Source organism: Phycodurus eques, chromosome 14, assembly GCF_024500275.1.
Source record: "Phycodurus eques isolate BA_2022a chromosome 14, UOR_Pequ_1.1, whole genome shotgun sequence".
In the NCBI taxonomy this organism is placed as follows: Eukaryota; Metazoa; Chordata; class Actinopteri; order Syngnathiformes; family Syngnathidae; genus Phycodurus; species Phycodurus eques.
Window position 1 is genome coordinate 15,032,661 of NC_084538.1, and position 18,465 is coordinate 15,051,125.

At 39.6% G+C, this 18,465-nt stretch overlaps 1 protein-coding gene across 2 annotated transcripts in view; it reads left to right on the plus strand.

Moving 5' to 3' along the window:
* The window catches only part of zdhhc14 (zinc finger DHHC-type palmitoyltransferase 14), a 51,297-nt gene that overhangs the window by 16,464 nt on the left and 16,368 nt on the right, over positions 1 to 18,465 (plus strand). For both annotated transcript variants that reach the window (XM_061695708.1, XM_061695709.1), the window contains exons 3-4: positions 1,147 to 1,307; positions 18,049 to 18,201. In XM_061695708.1, the coding sequence (XP_061551692.1) occupies positions 1,147 to 1,307; positions 18,049 to 18,201 (314 nt within the window). The remainder of the gene's footprint in view (positions 1 to 1,146; positions 1,308 to 18,048; positions 18,202 to 18,465) is intronic.

Sequence of the window (18,465 nt, forward strand, 5' to 3'; positions counted from 1 at the left end):
TGAATTAAAATTTGTATAAGATGGAACATTTTTCTTAGTAGTTTGTTTTTAATCTTCTCCCAACTAGCTTTTGGCAAGCTAACTTGTAAACTTGTAAGTTTACCTCTTTGATGTCAGATGTCACATTTGTACAACAATTTTTCATCTTTCACTTTTTTCCAAACAGGTTCTATTGATTGTATTGGGTAGTCCCAAATCATTTTTGTTAGGTGAATACAGTTATTCAATAAATGATTGTCTGAGAAGTTTTAATTACAAATATATTTCCTGGAAATAATATCATACAATACAATAATAAACTTTTTGTAGTAACAATCGCAACACCAACATGACAATATAGGGGGGGAAATACATTCATAACATATTGTGTTGCGAGGATACATTGTGTGTAAGTGGACTCTGTAGTAATGGAGCACATGGAGTGATATGCACATAATGAAGGCCACATTCCTATTTTGGTATCAGAAGGATCTATTCGATTATATAATTTCCAGAATTTCCTCCTCCTTTTAGGTACAAAGGTCGCGTAAGCAGAGGACGACATGCTGCTAATCTCTGTCATGTTGTGGCTTGAGTAGTTTGTTGTACAAGTGATGGAGAATGTCCTGTATGTGCATAATATACTAGATGTACATGTCACTTGGAGTATTGTGGTTTTTTTTTGGTTTTTTTATGTAACAAATACCACTATTCTCGTGGACAGTTTGATATGGAACAGCTCTATCTTTTATACTGTACGGTTGCCACGTTTAATATATTGCCCATGTCTCAAATGGCACAAGTGCCTTCACAGCTGACTCAATAGATAGACACATTCAAATATAATGGGAGGCAGCAACACATACCTCCACCTCTGTACAACTAAATGCGATCACTCTCATAACTAAATCTCATTGGAGAGTTAATGGGATTACATGGGATTGTTTTATTAGAGCAGATTACAATTTGTGAGATTAACTACTGTGGGAATTATATCTACTCACTGGTCATGAAGCAGCAAAGTGCTTTATGTTTATGAATTTTTTTTTGTTATTTTTTGGTCTTTACTGCACATTTATAGGGGTTTGTTTGAGTGGAGGCAGAGACGCGCCTGCATTATTACTTTGTAATTTGTTCTTCTCTCATTATTATCGCTTGTCTTCTCAGTTGCCCGTGCCTGGCTCGGAAGTTGACGCCTGTTATCCCAGTGATAGGAGGAGTGCTTTTTCTCTTTGTGCTGGGAACACTGCTGAGAACCAGCTTCAGTGACCCAGGAGTGCTGCCCAGGGCCACTCCTGACGAAGCAGCCGACCTGGAGAGGCAAATAGGTAAGAAAATCCAAAAATTACATATTGGCAATGTGAATTATTGCAATGAATAGAGATAAGAGATGGGGAAGTTGGCACTCTTGAGAGGAAAAAGATTAGATTGTACCCCATTTTCATTTCCCATTTTGTCAACATTTTCTCTGAAAAAGTATTCCCCTCATCCCCCTGATCCCCCCGAAACTTATGGAGTTAATCGTTGCTCATTCAAATGAGGTCTCACCTCACGAGATGCACGAGAATGCTTCATTTAGATTGATTTCAGAATTATTTTTAAAAAACATTTGAGGGTTCCACACTGTACATACAATACAATACTTGAGGCAAAAAGATCTATTTTGGGCTTTCAGGTGTATAGCACTTTTTTTCTACCTTAGAGGAAAAGTACTTTTACACTGTGTGCTCATTCATCTACTGATGATGCAGCATCAGGAACAACAGGGGGTTCATATCTTGCTCTAGGACACCTCGACAGCGTCAAGAGGGGCTCAGAATCAAACATACAACCTTCAGATTGGGAGACAACCACTCTACCACCTTAGCCATGCCCCCCGATATTCCACTTCAGCCGTTAAAATGCTTCTTGAAGCATTTTAAATCCAATTCACATTGTAACTGTCTAAACATTGGGTGCATTAACAAACTCTTGTTGGTGCGAAACTGTAATAAAAACACTGTGGCCATGTATGATTCTTAAATGTTTGTCAGTAATGAGTCACATATAGAAAACTCCTCTATATGTGCAGTGTGAAGTACGGCTGGGCTATCTGGCAAAAAAAAAAATCTAAATTTTTTTCATATTGTCCGATCTCGATTATTATTATTTTTTTTAATTTAACAAATACTTTTTAAATAACTGGTTTTAAAGCATCTGCACTGAAAAGTAAGGAAGTTAGAAAGTAGTTCAACATTTTTGCCTTTTGTTAACAGCACTCATCATAGTCAATATTTAAAACAGTAACCTTAACATAATATTGGCATACTAAGCAAGTAATGGCAAAACAATTTTCACTCAACAGCACAACAAATCTAGAAAAATATAACAACAGTACAAGATAACAAAATAAACAAACTGCCCCCTCTGGGATAATGAAGACACATTTAATTGTAAACATTATCATTCTCCAGTTATGATGCTATTGTTATTGTTGATTTAGTCATTACTACTTTCAAATGTGTATTATCATTAATAATAATACAGATTAACTACTTTTGCCATTTTACCCCACCTGAATAATGATGATTCGATTAACTGATGTTTCTGTCTGGTGGCCTAACCGCTGGCAGTGGCTAACTGCAAATCTGCTCCGTGTGCTGTGCAGTGAGTGACAGGCTGTACTGACTGTGTTCACATTTGTATGCTTTACACATAATTACTTGGGTGGTGGTGGTATTTCTTCAAATGAATAAACATGGTGTTTCCAGTTTTTGAGGGTGTCGACATATCTTAGACATTAGTTAGTTAATAGCATTGCTTCATGTCACTTTGGAGACGCCACTACACAACCGGCGATGCAAACTCATGGACCGGCCGGCCACCTCCATCGCCGGTCCCGAGCATGGGCGAAGAGTGGCTGCTCTGTGTGACGACGGCTGAGTTGGACCCAGAGTGTAGATTTCACCAGCCGAGGAGGCGCGTTTTCTGTTTTCACCCACAACTGGCAACCGGAAGTGGAGTAGGAAAAGGATGACTGATTGGCTGTTATCACGCACATTCCCGCAGTGTTAGATCGAGGAAATACACAAACAGTTGATAATCGAGATTGACTGAAAATGTATTACGAGCTTCGATCTTGATAATATAATCGCCAAGCCCTACTGTGAACTGTATTTTTTCAATAGTCTGTCCTTCAGGTCACTGAGGCATCATTAAACGAACTCTGCACTGGTTTAATTCATCTAATTAGGAGACAGAGCTCCTAATTAGCTGTTGCTTGGATGGTAAAGCACACCATGCAGAGCAGTTAGCTTCAAGAGCACTCTGAAAAAGACCCAAGTGAGATTTTTTTAGGATAAACTAATTATAAGTTGAAAGAATCAACAATGTTGAGCCAATTTCCACACTGTCATCATTGGCTTCTGTGCACAACAAGTAACTGTCAACCAGAAACCTTTCATCTCGATGATAATCTTTTGATTTCCTGGAGCCATCTTTGCATGTGTACAGTATTTATTAGGGAATTGTTGATAGTAAGGCTTTTCCAAAATAAACAGGAGGTTTTTCTTAACAACATTGTCATTGTTTTCCCAACAACAATGGTAGAGATGTATGACTTCAATGACACACCAAAAAAAAACATTTGTTTGTTGTCCAGTGTGCGATGCAGCTAGCGCATGTCTTGGCATGGCAGATTTACATGCCAGACATCATAGGCACATCTGTTTGCTCTTATCCCGATCATCCAGCCTCAATCCGAGCCACAGCAGCAATCAGCCTCGCTGTGAATTGCAAGGAAAACACTTCATGTCTCTGGTTCTTTCTCATTTATAATTGCACTACAGGGTGCCTCCCTGTGTTAAGAGTGATTGGACTGCATTTTAGAGTTATTTAACAAAATCTGCTCTAACGTCAGATACTCCAGTTGGTAAATAATCATGTGTTTGCACTTAGCACAAGTTGTTTTCCCTTTCTGTTCCCTTCCTTGCACAGGATTTGATCCTAGTATTTCCTTTTCTTCAAACAGAGACAGCAAAGGTCCTATTTTAGTCATTTTATGTCAAAGGGTCAAATTTTATCCATTTTCTGTATTTAATATGTTCGCTGCCCTAACCAATAATATGGACTAACGAAGACATTCTTACATACAGGGTTCGCACATTCGTAAAAAACCTGGAAGTTATGCAAATTGAAAATGCATTTTCCAGATCCTGGAAAAGTTATGGAATATTTTTTTATTATTATTTTTTTTATATATAAAGTTTTGGAACAATCATGGAAATATTGTGTTGTCAATATTTAAGTTGCGTAAACCATAAATAAAATGGTGTAACGTGTGATTAAAATTAAAATGATTACAATTAAAACTGACACGGAAGTACAACGATGCACTTACAGCGTTGTACGCTGCCATACAGGAAATGGAAGAAGCATATGTCGGCTGCCAAAAATTTTAAAAACTTCATCAGGGAGTTTTCAGGTTTCGTTTCATGCACAGTTACTGCACCATAGGCTGCCATGGCTGTGGGGTCTGCAATTCCAACAACAAAGCAGATTAAGTTGGAAGTAGCAGCGACAACAGAAGTTCTAACAGACAAAGTTCTGGAGCTATTAAAAGTAATTCATTTTCACGATTCTATGACTATTCACTAGTCATTGGAAGACATAAGTCGTTTCCCAACAGTCAGATAGGGAATAGGTTTGAGTGTGGTGAGAGAGTGCAGTTACGTGTGCACATACTGGCTTGCCCCGTATTTTAAGAAGCTCCTACTTAAAGAAGTGTCGCAACAAACTGCATATCAGAATCATCTTTATTTGCCAAGTATGTCCAAAAAACACACAAGGAATTTGTCTCAGGTAGTTGGAGCCGCTCTAGTACGACAACAGACAGTCAATTTACAGAACACTTTGGCGACAGAAAGACATTGACAAAAAAAAAAAAAAAAAAAAGTTAGGTACAAGTGGAAAACTGTAAATAGGTAACTTTGATTTCACATAATCACTGATAGAAATCAAAATAATCTATGACACAGTCGAACTGTGGCCATCATAGCAAGCTTTATTAACTTTATATGGACATTTTAACTCGAAACTGTCATGCAAGTGTAAAAACAAGTTAACCACTGTCACTACTTCATTTGGATAACAAGTGACGACTAATGAAAATGGAAAGAATCCGTGCCAAGGTTCCCAAATGATTCAAGGAGTTTACTGTTTCGCAGTGGTAAATCAGTACAAAAATGGGGGGGGGGGGGGTCAGTTAGCATGTCTCGTTCCCAAGTGATGCATTCAGTGCGCCATGGATTTTGCAGTTTCACAGTGGAAAATCAGCATTAAAATGACACAAAATCCCAATAATTGTCAGTCTTGTTTCCAAATGATGCATTTACTGTGACTTGGAGTTTAAAGTTTCGCAGTAAGAAAACGTCATTAAAACAAAAAAATTGTTAATGTCTCATCCCCCATTTATCAGAATCAGAATCATCTTTATTTGGCAAGTATGTCCAAAACACACAAGGAATTTGTCTCCGGTAGTTGGAGCCGCTCTAGTACAACAGACAGTCAGTTTACAGAACACTTTGGAGACATAAAGACATTGAAAAAAACAATTGTGCAAAAAGATGCAGAGTCCTCTAGCACTTAGAGCAGTTCGAATGACTAATATTGCAATAGTCCGGTGCAATGACCATTGTGCAAAGGGCGCTGAGACTTCAAGGAGTGTATGCGGTTTAAAGTGACGAGTAGTGCGATCATCTGGGACAATGTTGGTTGTGCAAATGTTACAGATACTCCTCAATCAGTGTGCAAATGGAGCAGATGCTACTCTGGCATGAGTGGCCAGTATATGCAAATATGCATGGGTGTATCTCAATAATTTTCTGTGGTCTGACTTAAATGTCCAAGTTTTTCTAGGAAATTAAGGGAAAGGTTTTGGAAAAGTCAAGGAAATCTATACCCCTGTTACATACCTAAATGTGAATTGCTTTGTGAATGTGAATTAATTGTATATATCCATCAGGTACTGTATTTATGCCTGTCATTTTATAAAGGATACACTGGTCACTAGTAACCTAAAACCATTAGCAGTGGCCATTAACCTTATTTATTCATGTTGTCAAGTCACTCCGATAGGGTTCAAGTTCAACACTGGAAATATTGATTTGCTTGCAAAACAACAATGGACCTAATGTCGAAACAAGAAGTGACATCATGGTATTGTCATTCTCCCTGTAGGGAGCGTAATGTGATAGCTATGACTGATAGAGGTTGCCAAATGTTGCCCTCACTGTGTAAACAGACGTCTTGCTTATTCATTCATTTTGACACTTGTATCTGCTTTGGCTACTACAATTAAGGAACGACACGCGTGATAGGTATTAAGCAGTAAAAGCTCAATCACACAAAATTACGGCAGAGAAGAAGCCAAGCACATTAACTTTAAAATGACATCCTGTCATGAGGTCATTAACGGTTTTGATCAGTTCATAGATTGACAAGCCAACATTAATTTGGCATTATTTCATTTGGGATGAGGAGCGCACCTGTTAATCTGAAAGGTTAGGTTAGAGAGATCTATTTGTATTCGATGCAATACCATTGTGAAGTCACTCTTACAGTGGTATCAGCCATGTACAATAATGTGCTACCTTTAACACAGCCATCTCTCGGTGATAATGTTACAGGATTCTTTAGAAACTGCACAGACAAGGAGTGACTGGTAATTTGCAGCAGTGGTCATGGCTCTTTGCTTATTGATTGACAATGCCTCTGTATAAAGTTCATGTTAATAAATGTAGAGCCAGAAGTCACTGTGTCCAATGTAGTCATACATGTCATAGTCACACTCAGGGCCTTTGTCTTTGGTTTGTATTAGAATGAAAATGTAACACAAACATGATGAAGAGCATATGCTTGATTAAAAGAAAAGGCAAAATGATCACAGTTTGTCCCCCCTCCCCTCCTTAAATTGGATGCAATTATTTTTTCTTCATTGTGCCCAATCTAATATTAATGCATGTCTGCTGGCTGGCATGTTCTCCACTGCAACTTGCCAAATCCAGAAAGCTCTCTGAAGTGGTATTAATTGGACTGAAATATGGCCAGAGGTTCCTTCCTTCCACCTAATACCGGCCAAGCTAGCTGCTGAATGTTAGGGCAGTGATATTGCCAGCAGAGGAAATAGATTTTTGATGGCTTAAGGGTCCAATATCTGGGAAAAAGTTGGCAACATCAGTCAAAGCTGCTGTGACATAACACGTCAGTCAGTTAACAAGGCTGCACAGAAACCTCTTTTTTTATTTTTTTTATACATATTATGGGGGTTGGTTATGGGTCTTCTAAAATCTGTGCAAACTGTGTTTGCATTTTCATCAAAATGTTATGTTGCGAGGTCTATATAGAGTTCTTTCATAATCCAAATCAATATAGCACACAGGGGCCACAATATTTGTAAAAAATGACATGGTGATTTTATTTATTTTTAAACCTGACAAAGTATATTGCGATGTCAAATAATATGGCATCCATGTTGGGAAAGTTCTTTTTTTTTTTTTTTTTCTCTCTCGTTAAAAATTCAGTTCACAATTTAAAAAAATAAACAATTTCAGGTTATAATTCAAAATTTTAACTGAAGTCACCGGTCCAAAAATTAACTAGTTCGTCGTTCTTTTTTTTTTTTTCTAATACTGTGAGTTGCTGACAGGCTTTTACCCTCAAAATACTGCCATTTCCCCCTACAATCTAAAAAATATGAGGAAAAACTAGTTGCTTGTTATTTTTTTATTTATTTTTTTCATGAGGAATTAAAACAAAAACGAAGACTGTAGTTCTTAATCTGCAAACAAACATGGAACACAGTATGACAGGAACAATGGTGAAATGACATTATTAACTTTTCATTCCCAGCATGATTATATTGACAAAATATTTTATCTTATCTACTCTTATATTTCAAACCAAAATAAATTACAAATTATCACAGTGTGATCATACAGTGATTTAACTAAAGCATTCTGATATAATAAATTATAAATAATAAGTTATTCTGCAGAAAGAGAAGAGGAAAGCACAGAGCCTAGAACTGAATGTGGGGACTTTGAATGTTGGGACTATGACAGGAAAATCTCAGGAGTTGGTTGACATGAGGATTAGGAGAAAGGTTGATATATTGTGTGTCCAAGAGACCAGGTGGAAAGGCAGTAAGGCTAGAAGTTTAGGGGCAGGGTTTAAATTATTTTACCATGGTGTAGATGGGAAGAGAAATGGTGTCGGGGTTATTTTAAAAGAAGAGTTGGCTAAGAATGTCTTGGAGGTGAAAAGAGTATCAGATCGAGTGATGAGGCTGAAACTTGAAATTGAGGGTGTTATGTGTAATGTGATTAGCGGCTATGCCCCACAGCTAGGATGTGACCTAGAGGTGAAAGAGAAATTCTGGAAGGAGCTAGACGAAGTAGTTCTGAGCATCCCAGACAGAGAGAGAGTCGTAATTGGTGCAGATTGTAATGGACATGTTGGTGAAGGTAATAGGGGTGATGAAGAAGTGATGGGTAAGTACGGCATCCAGGAAAGGAACTTGGATGGACAGATGGTGGTAGACTTTGCAACAGGAATGCAAATGGCTGTAGTGAACACTTTTTTCCAGAAGAGGCACGAACATAGGGTGACCTACAACAGCGGAGGTAGAAGCACGCAGGTGGATTACATCTTGTGCAGACGATGTAATCTGAAGGAGGTTACCAACTGTAAGGTAGTGGTAGGGGAGAGTGTGGCTAGACAGCATAGGATGGTGGTGTGTAAGATGACTCTGGTGGTGGGGAGGAAGATTAGGAAGACAAAGGCAGAGAAGAGAACCATGTGGTGGAAGCTGAGACAGGACGAGTGTTGTGCAGCTTTTCGGGAAGAGGTGAGAGAGGCTCTCTGTGGATGGGAGGAGCTTCCAGAAGACTGGACCATGGCAGCCAAATTGATCAGAGAGGCAGGCAGGAGAGTACTTGGTGTATCTTCTGGTAGGAAAGGAGTGAAGGAGACTTGGTGGTGGAACCTCACAGTACAGGAAATCATACTAGGAAAAAGGTTAGCTAAGAAGAAGTGGGACACTGAGAGGACCTAGGAGAGGTGAAAGGAATACATTGAGATGTGACACAGGGCAAAGGTAGAAGTGGCAAAGGACAAACAAGGCATATGATGACATGTATGGCAGGTTGGACACTAAAGAAGGAGAAAAGGATCTATACAGGCTGGCCAGACAGAGGGATAGAGATGGGAAGGATGTGCAGCAGGTTAGGGTGATTAAGGATAGAGATGGAAATATGTTGACTGGTGCCAGCAGTGTGCTAGCTAGATGGAAAGAATACTTCGAGGAGTTGATGAATGAGGAAAATGAGAGTGAAGGGAGAGTAGAAGAGGCAAGTGTGGTGGACCAGGAAGTGGCCATGATTAGTAAGGGGGAAGTTGAAAGGCATTAAAGAGGATGAAAAATGGAAAGGCAGTTGGTCCTGATGACATTCCTGTGGAGGTATGGAAGCATCTTGGAGAGGTGGCCGTGGAGTTTTTGACCAGCTTTTTCAATAGAATTCTAGTGCGTGAGAAGATGCCTGAGGAATGGAGGAAAAGTGTACAGGTGCCCATTTTTTAAGAACAAAGGTGATGTGCTTAGCTGTGGGAACTATAGAGGAATAAAGTTGAGGAGCCACACAATGAAGTTATGGGAAAGAGTAGTGGAGGCTAGACTCAGGACGGAAGTGAGTATTTGCGAGCAACAGTATGGTTTCATGCCTAGAAAGAGTACCACAGATGCATTATTTGCCTTGAGGGTGTTGATGGAAAAGTACAGAGAAGGTCAGAAGGAGCTACATTGTGTCTTTGTATATCTAGAGTATGACAGTACTATGACAGAGTAACCAGAGAGGAACTGTGGTACTGCATGCGGAAGTCTGGAGTGGCAGAGAAGTATGTTAGAATAATACAGGACATGTACGAGGGCAGCAGAACAGCGGTGAGGTGTGCTGTCGGTGTGACAGACGAATTTAAGGTGGAGGTGGGACTGCATCAGGGATCAGCCCTGAGTCCCTTCTTTTTTGCAGTGGTGATGGATAGGCTGACAGATTAGGTTAGACTGGAATCCCCGTGGACCATGATGTTTGCAGATGACATTGTGATCTGCAGTGAAAGCAGGGAACAGCTGGAGGAACAGTTAGAAAGATGGAGGCATGCACTGGAAAGAAGAGGAATGAAGATTAGCCGAAGTAAGACAATATATGTGCATGAATGAGAGGGGTGGTGGGGGAAGAGTGAGGCTACAGGGAAAAGAGATAGCAAGGGTGGAGGACTTTAAATACTTGGGGTCAACCGTCCAGAGCAATGGTGAGTGTGGTGAGGAAGTGAAGAAACGGGTCCAAGCAGGTGGGAACAGGTGGAGGAAGGTGTCAGGTGTGTTATGTGACAGAAGAGTCTCTGCTAGGATGAAGGGCAAAGTTTATAGAACAGTGGTGAGGCCAGCCATGATGTACGGATTAGAGACAGTGGCACTGAAGAGACAACAGGAAGCAGAGTTGGAGGTGGCGGAAATGAAGATGTTGAGGTTCGCTCTCAGAGTGACCAGGTTGGATAAAATTAGAAATGAGCTCATCAGAGGGACAGCCAAGTTCAATGTGTTGGAGACAAAGTCAGAGAGAGCGGACTTCAATGGTTTGGACACATTCAGAGGAGAAATTGTGAGTATATTGGTAGAAGGATGATGAGGATGGAGCTGCCAGGCAAGAGAGCTAGAGGAAGACCAAAGAGAAGGTTGATGGATGTCGTGAGGGAGGACATGATCGCAGTTGGTGTTCGAGAGGAGGATGCAGGAGATAGGCTTACATGGAAAAGGATGACGCACTGTGGCGACCCCTAACGGGACAAGCCGAAAGGAAAAGAAGAACATTCTGATACAAATAATAATTTTCCTCGTCATCCATTTTTACAATTATCTTATTTTGTATTACAAAAGAATCATATTCGCTCTCATTTACACAGTGTCCCTAAAATACACCTTGCGTACTCCCATAGCTGTGGTGTGGCTACCTACAGTAATTTCATTCTGAAGAGCAAAATATCTTATTAGTATGTCCAAACAGGTCCCTTTGCTGGTCGTTTTTAATATTACAGTTGATTCACTGTATATTACAGTCCACCAACATCGCAGGCTATTGCGCACACATACATCATGATGACGAGGCTCAAACAACATATCGTGCAGCCCTACCACACAGGACCAGCGTGTTAGTTGAATCAGATTCGTCACAGTTTTTCCCCACGTAACAGGCATTGCACACGTGGGGTTGTCACGTTAAGTTATTTGTAAGCATTAATGTTACACTGAGTTCAATATGTAATAGCCATCAAAAGATGTGAGGTGGTGTCTTAATTCAATTTGATAATTTCTTCATAAAACATTTTAGGATTGACAATGAAATGCACACACAGTGTGGTATGGTAATTAATGGTAACTATGGTACGTCAATGAATTCCCTAGTGCAGTGTTTCCCAAACTTTCTCCGCTGGGCCCCCCTTTAGTTAAATAATAATACTAATAATAAATAATTTTATGCGCCCCCGCCGATTCCCCCCCCAACAAAAAAAGCAGCAATAATAATAAAACAGGACATACATACACTTTTTGTTTACAGTCTATTGGAGTTTATGTCACACACTGTAATTAATACAGACCTCAAAATTTTGGGGAAAAAATAAAAGTGACTAAAATGGGACGTGAAGTCCCGGACAGTTGAAAACTGGGAGAAAAGCCACATGTTGTTTCGTTTTACGCTCAAAGAGGGTGCCATAGATGAGATTCATTGTTCCCTTCATCACGAGTACGCAAATCAAATTAAATATTAGCGAAATTATTTGCCGAAGTTTGAGGAAGGTGTTGCAGGTAGCGGGCTAAAGAAAGCTAATGTTTACAATCAAGCACAACCACGCAGAGGCACACACAAAGGCAGTAAATTTGGATACAAATCCTGCAACATTATTTGAAATGTACAAAACTACTACTATTGGACAGGCGTTGAGCCATGTCTACCAGCAAGAAGGATTGGGTAAGTACAGTAAATTCAATCCGTGGTTTGTTGTGTAATGGTACTATATTGTGTATAGCACAAGGCGGAGCGATATATTGACGCCATCAGAGAAGAGTGAGTAGAAGAGTCTTGAAGATAGAGAGCCACTTGATTAGCCTCAAGATGTTATTTTCTTACTTAGGAGAGAGAACCACGAAAGTTAGGAGTAGTCTCCCCTGAACAGAACCACTGTATCCAAGTCATAACCAAGCTGTGATTGCCTTCAGTTCAACTGATTACTTTTACTAACGACACAAGAGTAGCAACATTCTTTCCTACACCAGCTTCTCCCTTCTTAGAAAGATGCATGTATGAACAGGATCATAGTCATGGCTTTGTCCACACCCACAAATACATGTTGTTCTTAGTGTCTTTGATTCACTTCTGGTGCGCTTTTAATAGTAATTACCTGTTCTTTAAAAGTGGCAACAGTAGTTTTATTATTATTATTATTATTATTATTGTTACCCCCTTTCAGTCTTCTATGATTTTAGTTGCTTCCTGTATTGCCAGTGGCACGCCATGAAAAAGAAAGAAGCAAAGATAAATCGAAGAAAGTTACTGACTGGCTCAGCAACAGTAGTTGAAATGTACCAGAAAAGACTTTTACTAACTATATTCTTAACAAATGCAATAGAATAAAAAAGAGGAAAGAACAAACTACAAACAAAGGAGTGGCCATGATTTATCCTATTGATGGCCATGCGCTTGTTCAATCAATGAACTTTTTTAACACAAGCTTCGTCTTCATATGCAACACACCAAAAACTGCTACTACCCCACCCCCCACCCCCGAGTCACTGACCAAACCCACACCCCTCACTATTGTGAACATGCACGAGTAATGATGCACTGTATGAACGTGCACTGTGAAGTGGTTGTGGATGTTAGCCACGGCTGCTACATTGCTAGCATGACCTTTTCATGATGCAGTGTTGCAAAACACTAAATGATACTGGTGTGAAGTTGTATTTTTTGGAATGTACAATCAATTAAAAATCATAAAGAGGTGCTGAACTTACCTGTCGAGCAGAAACATTGCTAATTCCGGGTTGTTTCTGAATACTCTCAGCTACTCATGTCCCTTCCACCTCTGAAAATCAGCTTTTATATGTAACGGAGCCAAACAAAATTGCTCGCCGATTACATGAACCTTACTCCCCAAATACCTTAAAGGTCAGAGGACAAAGATGTTATGGGGTCATTGTTTATACATTATTTAATAAATGCATGTCACCTCCAGCAAGTATAGTTTAAGTAAGAATTTTGTTTTTATTACGCGTATTGAGCACTCCCGGAACATACTCGAAGCTCAACACACCAGGGTGTGGTTACTCTATCCACTGCAAGGGCTACCGGAAGTGACGTTTCAATTGCCAAACACAGCGCGTTACACTCTATACGCAATGGCAAGCAAGATGTTGGAGGACGAAGATTTTGACATTCAGGAGCACCCAACTGAACTTGGCATCATCAAACCGTGCAATGTTTGAGCCGATCAGGAGGTCGGAACCTGACAGTGACGAGCAGCCAAGTAGCAGCTGTACAACAGAAAAAGAGAGTGGCCACTGGGTTGATGTGACGGTATGTCAAAAGGGTGTCTTTTTATACAGTCATGGCTGGAAGTAATGGCACCCCAGGGGTGCAAATAATTTTTAGCACGACTATACGTATTATATATTCATATATATTTCAGTGACACGGCACGAGCTTTTACATAGTATGCAGTTTTCCTATATATTGTGTGTCCCTCACTCGAGTAGCTTTATAACACGCCGCACAGAAAGTCTTTGCCGTGTCTGTTGGCTTGTCATATAGGCAAAAGTATATACGACAGTACTGAAAAGTACTGCGTGGGTCTTTTTTTCCTACTGCCCAGTGCATAATAACCATAACAGTGTCGTAGTATATACAAGGAAACCTCACCTCTTGCCTGCGGCGCTTCGCTGCTGCACCATGGCGACTGTGAGATTTACTTTTCTTGCTGGCAGTTGAGGTCCCAATGGCCGTAGGAAAAATAGTTGGCACCGCAGCTGGTTTCAGCCTCTGCCTAACTACACCTGTGTATCCAATGCTTTCTGCTAAGTGTTTCTCAAAACGCGCTGGTTCGAAGTGATCAGCACAGAGTTTGGAATACTTGCTAGGCACCCATAGCTGACCACGTTTTTTTCCCCTGTCGATTGACTTTCCCTATACACTAGTCACGTATTTCTTTTTCACTTGGAAAGCCAAAGAAACTCTTGCCACTGCCTGAACCATTTGAACAACCAGATGCCACACAATAGACCATCGTGAAATCGCTAAATCATAGGACAACAAATATTCAAGGACGATAACAAGAGCATGGAACAATTTACGCATAACGCTGAATAAACAGGCTGTTTTGCTAGTGTTACGTCGCAGCACCGGATAGAAGACCGGAAGGCGCTAGATGCGAAAAGCTGAAGGCACATTCTGACTCATATTTATCGATCTAACTGCTGTATATCTGCAATATAATCACTTCGAAATGGCAGATGTGGTTTGTAAAGGGGTTCTAGAGATTATTATTATCAAGAAATGTCTTAACATCTTTGTCCTTTGACCTTTCAAGAGAGGGTGCTGTCAGTTTGGACTTTAAACCTAGCAATTACCACATTTAGCTCTGAACTGTTTACCCTTGTTTTGTCTCGGGTTCTGTCCGATTCCTTCTTTTTAACTTTTGTTGCAAACCAGAGGCGAATAATCTTCTTAAATTTCAGTAACGCTCCTAAAGCCCAAGGTAACAAATCAGTGCAAGGCTGTAGGGGTGTGCCAGTGAGGCTGTGGGGGTATGCCTGCGAGTGCGTGGCAAATAACTGACAACACCTAGTCAATCACGCTCTCTGATAGGTTGTTCTTACTCGGATGTGGCAGAAATTTATATATTTAAAAAAAAAAAAAAGGAAAACTGCAAATATTCCTTTAAATACTATATGGTAAAGCATGGTTACCCCTTCCTTTCCTGTCTTTCGCTGGTTGGTACTTACCCATACCCAAGCATTTCCGTAGTCATGTCATAATCTGACTGTCTTATAATAGTGTACATGCAGAGTGTCTACTTACACAGATCTGCTATACAATTTGACAAGTATAATTCAGGAACATGGTGAAGTACATCCAGCATGAGTGACAATGCTTTTGTCTTAACGGCCGGTTACTTTTTTCTCCCACACTTTAGGCTGCACTTCCGCAAGTAAAAACCGCTTGGTAACGAAATTCGTACTGTCCATTGGCCTAGCAGTATAAGGAGCCAGGGTGTCCAGTGGTTTACTTCTATGAGACAGGGCAACCCTCTCAAAACAGGCTAATTTCAGCAAGACACGAGATTCTTGATCCTTATGGTGTTTTGACAAAACCATTTAGCATTTTGTCAAGATACCTGGAAGCCGTTTCTGATTACTTTTGTAAAATTAAATTGTCTCCTTTGTATTACATGAAAGTCCTAATGCTACAAGAATAAAGCCCTCTGAGAGCATCAGGTGCTGTCTCTCTCTAGAGACATATTCTTAACTCTGTGTAGCCCTAATATTACTTCATTTGCAAGGCATCCATAATCATTAATAAATCAAATCCATCCTCTCAGCCAGTAAAAAGCAGTCACACTAGTCAGGAAAATTACATAGTGTGGGTGCACCCTAAATATGTCTTTGTAAGGATAATGAACTGTGCTTTATTTTATTTATTTATTTATTTATTTATTTATTGTAATAAGAGGTTTAGACAACTTTTTATCATATAAACACTCCCTTCTCACCTTTACTTGCACAGCTGGATGGCAATTAGTTCCCCATTGTATCCCAGCAGGCAACAGTAAGTGTAGTTTGGCTGACATTGAAACCTCATTTGTGTTGTTTCATCACTTCCCAGTCTACTTGGCCTCTATCCTCACATTTGGACCACTTACTGGTTGGGTTCTGCTTTGGCAGCCAGCAGTGCAGAAATGATTAGGTGTGCAGAAAACAACTATTGATAACTTTACTTTACCCCTGATTAGTTTACAGGTTGGACCAAGTGTTGTGAATCTTGATGGACAGGTTGATGTGCACTGAAGGTGTGACCAAAGATGACATAAGCCTGTTCTACATTGTACTTTTTTCCAGTTGTATAAGATGAAAGCAAGTCCATAAAGTTTATTTTAAAAAAAATAAAATAAATAAAAATAAACTCTCCACTTCCCAATGAGCTGCATTGGCTGCAAGACACTCGCCACCTAACCATAACAAACTTAGTTTTTATTTTGTACAAATGTGATACATATCATCTCATTATATCAGGTTGCCCTTCCCGTGATGAAGCAGCCAATCATGTTGCAGTGGGGCCTGTCCTGTATAGAACATGAGTGGGATTCCTAATAATGCGCACAGATAAGATTGAAGCCCCACCACGGAAGCGGAAAAGTACCCACTGCTTGAGAAGGCGACCGCAGCACTGTGGCAGATTTAATGGGAGAAAATTGATCCAAGACAGCGTGGCGTGAAGCTAAAGTGGCTAGGTAGCCGGCAGGCTAGCTGGAAAAGCAGCGGCTTGGTCCGTCCACAAGGATGTATGGCACAGATGAGTGAAAAAAACGACCCGGGAATCTATTTTTGGCCAAGGTACGGTGAGGGCTCTTTGTTAAAGTAAGACATTTTAAACTAAAAAGAAAATATTTTCTGTATTGTTTGAATATAGTTTTTGAATAATCAAATTGGACTTTTATTTGTATGACGATTATTTTTGAATAATTTTCTACTGTGATTTGCTAGTCATTTGTCATCTTCTCACAAGACACAAATAACTGTAAATGGAGTCTAATCCTGTGACTGCATTTGCTCTGCTCTTCTGTAGATATGTCACCTACTCAAGCAGTGTCTATCATATACAGTACATCACCCCATCAACACTAATAACACAATATTGTAGTTGTGACTGATGTATGTCCAGCAATGGCTGCAAAAGATTTGCAGTGAGACTTGGGGGCAACAGGTACTTAGGTTTCAGGTTGTGCAGTAAGGTTCATGCAAACACTGAAGGTCTCAGCATTGTGACTCACAATATCCACAAAAGTCTAGAATTTATATTCTGTTTAATTGGATACAAAAGAAAGACTGACACTTGTCAATTTTTGACTTGCAATCTCATCATGATGACTTTAATCTCAGCACAATGACTTTCACCTCATCACAATGATTTTAAATTGCGTCCTGTCAACTTTCAACGTCGTTGTGATGACTTTAATTCACGTCTCACCTTTCTTTTTTTTTTTTTCTTCTTCTTTCCCCCCTCTCTCACTAGGTGACCCTAGTTTCTCGTACGTTTCCGTCATGGAGTAAAAAAAATTATAATAATAATAATAATTTCACTGCCAGAAATGGGCTTTGCCATTTAGGGTAAAATAAAAAGAATTTAATGGCAAAAATGGGCTTCCTGCCTAGTTTCTTTTTTTTTTTTTTTTTTTTTTTAACTTTTTACTTTTTAAGTGGCACGAATGGGCTTCCATAGACTTAAACCCCATTAATATTATCTTCTAGGATTTGAAGAACATTTGTAAACTGGAGACAATTGTACATAAGGACAGTGCAAAAATTCTTGAGGACTGCTTCCAGAAGCTGGTGTCCCGCTATGCATTACATTTTGCAGCAGATAGGAGCAACAACTTTTTGTTCTACAAGGAATTGAAGTATTTGTCATGAAGGGATTGAATCTTTTTGAATCTGTACTATTAATTAAAAGTAACATTCAGTGTTAAAGTAGGATCAACTGTTGGTAAAATTAGTTGGGTTGAGCTTTTTACTGTATATTATTTTCTTAATTCATTGCCAACAATTGAAATTTTTGCAAAGTAATAAAATTTGAGTGCAACTTTATCAAACTTTGTCATCTCCCAAAACATAATGTGGCTATATTTGTGAGACTTTTACCATCAATCTGTTGCCTATGGGGCAAAGTCTCTCTCCTTTACAGTGTGTTTTCTTTCTCTATTGTGAAGATGTGGCGAATGGCAGTACAGGCTACAGACCACCACCCAGGACCAAGGAGGTAGTGATCAATGGCCAAACTGTCAAACTGAAGTACTGTTTCACTTGCAAAATCTTCAGACCCCCACGTGCCTCTCACTGCAGCCTCTGTGATAATTGTGTAGGTGAGTGAAAAACTTCACAGTCTGTAGGCATTATGGGTTTTAGTGTATACTTTATTATAGCAAGCGCATACAGTATGAACTGCATGACTGATTACGTGTACCTTTTAGGCTCTGCTCCAGGTACTGTATATTGAACATCGGATCAACAGATTATTGACATCCATCAATCTTTTTTTTTTTTTTTTTTTTTTTTTTTTTTTTTTTTTTTAATTTTTTTTATTTAATATTGCCTCTCCCGGTCAGAGTCAGAGTCGTGGGGAGCTG